The sequence below is a fragment of the Tetrao urogallus genome (assembly GCF_951394365.1).
Source record: "Tetrao urogallus genome assembly, chromosome: 1".
Classification (NCBI taxonomy): domain Eukaryota; kingdom Metazoa; phylum Chordata; class Aves; order Galliformes; family Phasianidae; genus Tetrao; species Tetrao urogallus.
This window is the reverse complement of record NC_136813.1, coordinates 142,408,356-142,418,051: the sequence shown is the minus strand read 5'-3', so window position 1 is coordinate 142,418,051 and position 9,696 is coordinate 142,408,356. Positions and strand designations below refer to the sequence as shown.

Genomic DNA, 9,696 nt, shown 5'->3' with positions numbered 1-9,696 from the left:
GCGTGGGGGGGTCAAGAGGCTGCAATGAGGATGGGCAATCTGGGGAATTGCTTTGAAGATTTTGATCAGGCTGTATGGCAGAAGCAAGTGAAGTGTGAGGGTTAGAATACTGTACTGGCTCAACCAGTCCATCTCACTATCAACACTGAGTTACCCGTAATGGCTATGTAGATATCGGTGTTTTTTCCCAATATTTTCCCAATGGGACTTTGACATCTCAGAAAATTTGCAAATAGATTACACCGCACTAAAGTCTGCCCTGCTCTTTCTCCAGTGACTTCCCACTTAATACTCTTGCTCCCACTGAGGTATCCCACTGTCCAACTCCAAACAGTGTGCTGTCTTAGCTGTAATCTCTATCTTTTGAACATGTCTAGGGGTTTCCAGCCAGCCTTTCTCAGACTTTGTTTTCCTGTGTGGCATAGAATTATCCCTTTCAGTTTTCTTTCAAGGCTTACTCAAGTCAATCCCCCTACGCTCATAAAATGTTTATTCTTGTTGGTCCTTGGCCTCCTTCCAAACAGTCAATAACTTTCTAGGAATGTGGTGCCTGGGACCCAGGACAGCCTTGCTTGCTGTGGATGTCCGATGATGACGGGGGCAGGGAAAGGCCTTTGACTGATATTGTCATGAGAGCCAAAGAAAATACATCTCCAGGAAGTCTCATGCTCTGACTGTATTCTGTGGCAGCCTGCAAAGACACAGGAAAGAGAAAAGTGGCAAAATCTCATAGCTCTAAACTTGAGTATGGAAGTTGGGTTTATAATGGTGATACGTATTTGTTGGAACAGGCTGTCCAAGAAGGTGGTGGAGTCACTGCCACTGGAGGTTTTCAATAAAAGGGTAGATACAGCACTGAGTAACTTAGTTTAGTGGGCATGGTGGTGATGGTTTGGTGGTTGGGCGAGATGTTCTTAGTGGTCTTTTCCAGCCTCTATGATTCCCCAAGGCAGGTACTGTGCTACAAGCAATGCTTCGGTTTACAACATTACTGTGGAAATTACTTTCTTATCTGTTATAGGGTATCCCACAGCTTTACCAGGCATATTGAGTGGTTGGCAATGCAGGTCTGGTTGGTGGTCTTTGTTTCTCCACATCATAGAAACTGAAGGGAGGAGAACTTCCTGTGAGGGCTCAGAGGTGAAGGATCTAGGACAGCTCAATGCTACTCATCTTCCCCCTGCAAATTCTTTGATCTTTCTGAATGCAGAGAGAAGATTGTTGCTATAGAAACCAATGGGGAAAATGTGCATTTTATCACATTTTATATCTTGTTCTAAGAAGACCCTTTAATCTTAGCCTGCCACTATGTATTTTTACTGAAACAATATTGCTAATAAAAACCCTAAGAGTAGTAGCTGCAATATCAAATCAAATGAAATAATCATCACTTATTTCAAAAACACTTGTGCTCATAACCCTCAACCCTAGCCAAGGTGCTAGGAGAGGGATAGAAAGATTAGCTATAGCATGGAACGTGAGGGGAAGATAAAACTAAGGCTGAAAAAAATGTGGAAAATGAGGCTGTGTGTGGGTCTGATGCAGCAAGCAGAGGTTAACATTTGAAGAAGGACAAAGTCTAAATAAACTGTAGTCATACTTTCTTTGTGTGTAATGAAACATGCAATAGGGTGAAAGCTACATTTCTTAACGTACAGCTGAATCTACCTTTCTTTTATTCACCCATCCTCCTACTGCCACTCTGGGGTCTCAAGGAGACAATGCTGTTTGAGTGCTGAGACGGCACCCTTAGAGACTTCCTCTAGCACCAGTCTGGCCTAGTGGCAGCAGTCCTCCTGGGGATCCTTCAGGACAGAAACCTAATTTGGTCCTCTGGATGTCAAAACAGGCTTTCACTCTGCCCTTCCCACCCTCAATTTATTCTTTTCTTAATTCACTGTGACCATTATTTCCTTCCTGATTTGTTCTGACCCTGTGGCTTAATTAGATTTTCCTGATTTTTTTATGGTAACTTCTATAAAGTGTTGAGTCGTAATTTCTTCAAGACAAGGACTTTTTCGCTGTGTAGAGCACTGTACAAAATTAATCTCAGCCCTGTCTTATTCCTTGACTATGGCAGATTCTAAGTCAATTAAATGTCCCTGCTCCTTGCTCTGATAGAGGGTACACACACACACACAAAAAAACCAAAAACAAAAACCACTGAGGCTTTGGTTCACTAATGCTAGGTTTTATAGACTGCAATGCAGAATAAGGTAGATCTTGAAATAAAGCAATTTAATTATGCTAGGTAAGCTCAATTAAGGGTGGATTGTCAATGAACGGACTTCTCTACATTTTTGCAGCATCTTTTCAGGATGGATCTCTTCCTCCAGGCTTGCCCTTAGTCCAGCACATTTAGTAACTTAGAATCATGGAATCATATAAGTTGGAAGGGACCTTTAAAAATCATCTAGTCCAATTCCCCTGCAGTGTACGGAGATGCAGATAGATCAGGTTGCTCAGAGCCCCTCCATCCTGACCTTGGATGTGTCCAGGGATGCAGCATCCACTACCTCTCAGAGCAACCTGTGCCAGTTCCTCACCACCCTTATTGTAAGTGAGAAGTTTCTTACAATATTCTTATATCCAGTCTAAATCTCCCTGTTTTTGATTTGAAACTATTTCTCCTTGTCCTATCACAATGACTTCTGAGAGATACATATCTCTCTTTCCAAGGGCTAAGCAATATGCCACGTTTTTGGGGTTACAGTAAGCAGATTCCATGATCCCATGAAGAAAAAAACAATTATCTCCTTTCATTGCCTCTGAGGCTAGCTCTGAGTTTGCTCTCTGCTACTTCTGGTTCTCAGTCTCTGCATGTACTTAATAGAGCTCCCCATAGCAATAGCATCATGCCCTGCTCTGCCTTGAAGCCAAGTATAAACTGTTGGCAGAGAGGAAACAGTTCACCTTTCCTCTGCCTGCCTTGCCTTGTGCCCTCTGTGCAGCCTTGCTAACAGCCCCAGCCCTTTTCACAGAACATAATGGCTGCTAACTGTGAATAAACAATTGAGATGTGTTCTGTCTGTCTTAGGGGCTGCAAGCACTTCTAGAGTCCAAATAATACATGAATATTAATAGAATGACTGCAATGATATAATAAAAGCAAAGCAATAAATGTCCTCAGGAACATGATAATCTAACTTCAGAAGCAATTACCATCAGTAACAAAATGCAGAGAGAAATCTAGGATTACTTTAATAAGATTACCTGATTTTTCTCGTTTGTTTCTGTCGCTGCCTGTGATGCTGTTTCACCTTCTCTCTCAGTCAGTTTCACAGATGCTACTCACTCCAACCATTGGCAGGCCATGTTGGATGCTGAAGAGGGGTATCACTCTCTGTCTTATGAGATCCAGTCAGCTGCTACTGTTTGGTCTTTGCCCTCCCCTACTATTGTGCCTGGCTATCTCCATAAACTTTTTCTGCACCCAGTGTCTTCCTACCCATGCCAGAAAAGATGAATGGGAAGACGTGGAAGAGTTAGAAAAGCTGGGGGGCTTTGTGAGGGTAAAAGGGCAGTAAGGAAAATAATTGTAAGGTCAATATTGTAAGGAGTTGGTGATTATAAAGGCTCTTAAAAAACTCAGCTTTATTAAGCAGGGCAAGGAGAGCTCAGTAATGCAGTGCATAGGCTACAGTCCAATGAACTCTTTTCTAGCTTCCTGAAATCCTAATTGGTGCCCAGTGCTCATGCTCTTTTCACTCTGTTTTCAACCCTCCACTCGTGTTCGTATGGCACGTGCATCCCAGAGCTTGATCACTGACACAAACAGTAGTCATGGCCTTAGACAGAGAGTCTGTAGGGAGCTAGGCAAGTCCTCAGGGGGCTCGAGATCATATAGCTGAGAGATGCAAATGGTGCGATTGAGAAATTGCTGAGAGAAACAGTGATGTTTCTGCAGAGACCTTGGTAAATCACACTAGGGATGAGCGCACCAGCTCCGTGTATGAGAGACTGTTCCTCGCTGCTGGAGGCAGCACTGGAAAGACTAGCTGTCTGCTTCTGCTTGAGAGGATATCTGTACATATATATTGGTGTTGAGATAGATAAGAAGGAAGGAAGGGAGAAAGAGAGGGAGAGAGATGTAGTTATAGATACAGGTCTGTTTCAGACAGACCACTTTTAAGCTCCTAGTGTCTGGAGGACAGAAAAGACTCCTCCAGAATTTACTGGAGATCTCATCTGGGCTCTCAACTCATACCGCACTTGCACAGTTGCACTTGCACAAGAATAAACTAGGACCTTCCTTGTTCTTGGAGAAAGTAAAAATGGACTGGAACACAGCTAATAAATAAAACAGGTTTAATCATAAGTGGCATACATATTTATAGATGAGAGGGAGAAATGGTTGGAAAGTTGCTGCCCTGGAAATGGGGTTAATAGAACAGTGTATTTTACCAGTCAATATACAGTACCAATGAAGGGTGGAACTGATAAATGAATATAGGATTTTGAGTCCCAGCAGCTAATTTTCACGGTCAACCATAATTCCTAGATTTCTGTCAAATTACAGAATGAACTAGCTTACAGCTCTGACCAGGACACAGCAAAGCAAATACAGCCAAGAACAAGAGTTTGGAGGTGAGGGAGAGACACAAGGTACCCGAAGGCCATTCTGAGGTATATAAACCATATATACTCTGCTGTTGTGTACATTTTGGGGGCCACACTCTGCCCACTGTTACGCATGCACGCCTCTTGTTTCAGTTAGTGAGAGTGGCAAGCTTACATCTAAGAGAATGTATGTGGCTTTGATGGCAAAGAAAAGCAGATCAAACAGCAAAACCAGAAACAGGACAGTGAGAGCTAAAGATGAAAAAGCCTGGATGGACTTGAGGAAGGGAAGATGTGAATGATGGCTGCAGATTTATCTAGCCAGCCAGTTCAGCCCCATTTGGACAGCCAGCATGAAACTTCACTTCTAGAGGTCTTCTGTAGCACAAAGGTTTCGTCAAGGTAACCTTTATCAGACAAGAGGAAAATTCATGAACAAAATGACTAGAGACATATTAACAAAATAAATCTGATGGAGTTGGTCCCAGATCAAGAGTCTACAATCAGTCAGTTTCTACTGTTGGAGGAAAACCTAGTCCTGCCATGAAGTGGTCTAAGCCAACACGTGGTCAGTCTCAGCTGATACAGGCAGAGGGAAGGAACCATTGGTCCAGTGGCCAACAAGGCAAAGGATGGCATTTGTACTGTGGAGTTTAGAGTTGGTGTGGCTGATTTGAGAAACTATTACACCAGGTTTGCAAAGCAGTCGAATGTATTGGCCTTTTGCAGAACAATTTCATTTTCAATCAATGTAAATATTACGTAGTTTTACAGATGGAAAACATCTTTCACTTCTAAAAGTAGACACTGTTTTGATATCAAGCACATCTGCCACCTGATTTGGCTAAGAACCCACACGATAAAAAAAGCAAACCTCAAAATCTATAATACAAAACAACATTCATGTCAATAATTGACCCAGCAAGCATAAAATCATGACCTTCTTGAGGCCCCCTCAGAAGTGACTTAGAGCCTTGTGTCCGTATGCAGAGTCCACTCCCTTGGTAAGACTGCTGTTCTTTGAAATGGAAGTCCCATTTTTTTTAAAGGAGTGCTTCTCGCATGCACATACACACACACACAAACAAAGACATAACCTCCTCTCTTAACAAGTCCTGCACACTGGGTAACTGCTGATGCCTTCTGTGCATTTTTGACCTACTCTCTTTATAAGGATGAGGTTGATTTTTCTTTACTTCTCAAGTCAGTTTTCTTTAGACAAAAAGGGGAATGAAGATGGACTACATTACAGAGAAATGCACATTCAGGCGTATAATTTTTCCTACTTGCTTATGAGATTGATGTTATTTACATTCACTGACTCAGCAGAATCCGCAGGAAAAGTTACCCTTTTGCTGTGCAGGGTTTCCTCGATGAACCCAGTGAGCCCATTCTGTGATTCCATAGACCATTTTCCTTTAAGGCACTTCATGTGGATGATGACTTCAGGCAGAAGCACAAGCCCCCTTCACTGGATTGTGCATTTCTCCCTCTCCCTTGACTGACCTTCCCTGAGAACTTTCGATTTGATGTACTTCAGGTCACTGTTGACACTTGGCCGGCGAGCAAAGGGAGAGATCATGCCATAGGCATCCATGTCCTTCACTCGCCGCATCCGGAAGGATTTCTGCTGGAAAGTGTCCCCATACTGGATGGAGATTTTCCTGTGGAGAGCAGGGCTCATCTCGTGAGGTAACTTAGCCATGCTGAAGAGAACATAGAACATCTCATCCACGTTGGTGTTCTTCTTAGCTGAAACTTCAAAGTAAGCACAGTTTTCATCACTGGACACAAGGTTCTCACCTTCGTCTGAGCGCACTTTGCGGTGGATTTCACTGTGGTCATTTTTGTTGCCACAGATCACCATGGGGAGGTCAGCTGATTCCTTGGTCTTGTTCTTCAGGCAGGATTTGACCTCGAGGATCTGCTTCTGGAGTCTCTTGACCTCATCAAAGGATTCTCTGTTATCCAAGCTGAATACCAGGATGAAAACATCACCTGCAATTGAAAAAGGAAACTGTAAATGTTTAGAACAACCTGTGTCAGATAAGCTAATTTTCGAAAAACAATACATTTATTTGCCATCTCCCCCCCATAGTTGCTCTCTTTTTTTTTTCTTTTCTTTTCATGTAGTCCTTTTGAATCTCTTCATTCTGTTTTACTTTAGTTCCAGTTCTTCCAATCCAACTCCCCACTCATTTCTGTAGTGCAATTGCTTATGGCTTTGATGTTATTTCAGCCATATCTGAGTACGTACCCACAGATTGCACTGGACTTGCATGGGTTACAAATGGTTATTGCCCATTTGTACTGTCCTTTGTAAGCAAGTTTTGTAAAAAAGCTGCATCGCTTTTCTTTTTCTTCATTTTGTCCATATTGCTGTGTAAAATAGCTATTCTTACACCAGCAAGAGTGGAGAACTAGTATCCATTCAGCCTTGGCCTTTTGATTATGCAGTACAAGAAACACCTGAATGGAAGATTTCCAGGTAGTCAGTCCCAATGTCTAAATGAGGAATGAGTGCTTTCCCAATGTTCACTGCTCTGCTGCCATTTCATTTTCTCGAGAGAAATAGACCATGGAAAAAAAGAAATACATAAATGACACAGATCCCCTGGCATTTCCTTTTGACATTTTCTGACATACAATTCCTTTTGCAAAGGAATCATTGCCTGTTGAATGACAGTCATGCTGAAAGTGTGAAGAGATTTCATGGACAAAAGCTCATATCCGCGTCCCAGAAACTGGCCCTAGGACCTCCCTGAATGCAGATGGTAGCCTGGTCTGATACGAATGTCACGTTTCACTGGTTATCTAGAAGGGAAGATAGCAGACCCAGAGAATTGGTTTGTTGTGAGCTGTTGCTTAATATATATCTCCACTTTCACTTCTGCGGTCAAGAACATATCTTAGCTCACAACAGGAACCGCTGACAATGGGGATGTACAAAATGAGTCCACTATTTTCCCTCTTTAATTCATTTGATTAATTGTAGACTTAAGGAGAAAGGGTAAAAGTAGAGTGATCTTTTTTACTGGTATATTAAACCAAGGGAATCAGGCTGGGACTTTTAAGAAAAAAAAAATCTTTGAGCTTTTCTCAGTTGGAATTCCCTGCCTGTGCATTTTACATTTGCTTTTCACTGCTGGTGTCTTATAATGACATGCCTGTTTTGTCCCTCGCTGCTCTTTATTGCCCACGAGATTTTATTCAACCGTTCATTTGTGACGGCAGGAAAAAAAATATGTTGCAGGAGAGGGAGGTGGTAGAGCAGGGGAATAAACTAGGGGGAAATCTTAATTTCAGACCATCACCCAGAGGACTTCTCCTCTGCGGCATAGGAAGCATACCAGCCAGGAAACATCTCTCTGGAGAAGTGAATCTTGCAGTGAAATCCCACAGCCCGTTTTGCTGTCTCCCAAACGCTTCCGATCCCCAAGAAACACTCATCTCCATGATACAGTTTTCAAGCTACACTTTATCATTATAATATTTTATCCATTGTTCCCTGTTTGCAAACTTTCTTCACTTTCTCACCTGTTAGGATAGAAAGCCTCCTCATAGCGGGGAAGGGGTGGTTTCCTGAGGTGTCCAGGATGTCCAGCTGATACATATCTCCCCGGATATTGTAGACCTTGCGGTGAAAATCCTCAATGGTGGGAGTGTACTGGTCCTCAAACCGGCCATTGAGAAAGCGTGAGACTATGGAGCTCTTCCCCACCCTGGAGGCTCCCAGCACCACCATGCGATACGAATTCTTGGCTGGCACATTCAGGGTGCAGTTTCCACTGGACATGGTTTTCATCATTGCTTGGACCTGAAGGAGGAAATGACAAAGTTGAAGGTAAGAAACTGAAGGTGGAGGACAGAGTAGGGATGTTCCATACCATGTTTGTCAAAGAACGCACTGGCATTTACCCTGAAGATGGCATGGTTTTTAATTGTAATTTGCTATTTTGTTTAAGCCTTAAGGGCTAATTTTATCAGCTGTGTTTGAACTTGGACACCAGGTTCCTTCTCACCACTTGCATCACTTAGACATTACCAGATTTTTCAGTTCTGGTTCTGTTTTAGATGCATAAACACAGAGGTCAGATTTCCCAATATATTGCACCCACGAGGTTACCATTACATTTCCTAATGTACTACATCCACTGCAGCTGTCGTCAGGACCTAGACCACTTCATTTGGTTGCCTAAATAGGAACAGCTCACAGCATTCATTTTCTGAGATCAACCAAAAGTCAGACAGAAGCCCAAATCACGTTTGACATCTGTGGAAGCTAGACATCTCAGTTATTTTAAATAGCTGGTCCCATATAGCCTACATTGCTGACACGAGGAGTTCAAGACGCAAAATAGCACTGAGTAGAGATAAATTCTGTGCCTTCAGTGACCTTTCAGAAACCAGAATTTAATCTAGCTGCTTGGACTGCTAGTGTGGGAACTCCCTACCAAGAAACTATCAGTGCTGCAATTATCACTGCCTTGCAGTAGGACGGCTGACAATGGATGGAGTTGCAGTAATAAAGATTTCATAGGAGTTTCAATCTTTATACATACACAGATGTTGTGTCACAGTCATTGAGCGTGCTAGTACAGGAGGAGAAAGGACAAAGGACAGCCATCTTAAATTACTATCTGACTAGATTTCCAACCCCTGGCAAGGAAAATGTGTCTCAAGACCTTGGAGATCATGTTTTGATGCTACTCAGATGCAGGAAACTTTGATGGGGAAATAAAAAGGAGGGTCACACAGACGTTTTACATGTGCTATTTCAAATACATTGTGTGCTGTAAGGAAAAATACAACCCCCAGAATGGGGAAAGCTAACATTAAAGCAAAGAAAGTACATTCTGGGCAGAGTTTATTTTGGTTACTAGGATCTTATTAAAGAATAATCAAGTTCCCACTGTGCCGTTTATTTAACTTAGGTGTTGTTTACTTAATATTACAATTTGAGCACTTTGTGTACACTGAAATATCATCTCTGGGTCCAGATCTGGATTCTTGTCTTTCCCTTGAGTGAATTTTATCTCCCAAGCGTTTATGCAGCTGACACTTACCTCAGTCAAGAGCTTAAAATCTTTGACTTTGTTTAACATATGCAAAGCACCAAAGCAGAAGTGAAGATAT

At 42.4% G+C, this 9,696-nt stretch overlaps 1 protein-coding gene across 1 annotated transcript; it reads right to left on the bottom strand.

The window, feature by feature from the left end:
* Positions 1-6,028: 6,028 nt before the first annotated feature.
* Positions 6,029-8,368, bottom strand: RASD2 (RASD family member 2; the record flags this gene model as incomplete). Its single annotated transcript, XM_079549406.1, has 2 exons — positions 6,029-6,558; positions 8,098-8,368. 2 exons carry the CDS (start codon positions 8,366-8,368, stop codon positions 6,029-6,031), a joined length of 801 nt encoding a protein of 266 aa, XP_079405532.1.
* Positions 8,369-9,696: the final 1,328 nt, after the last annotated feature.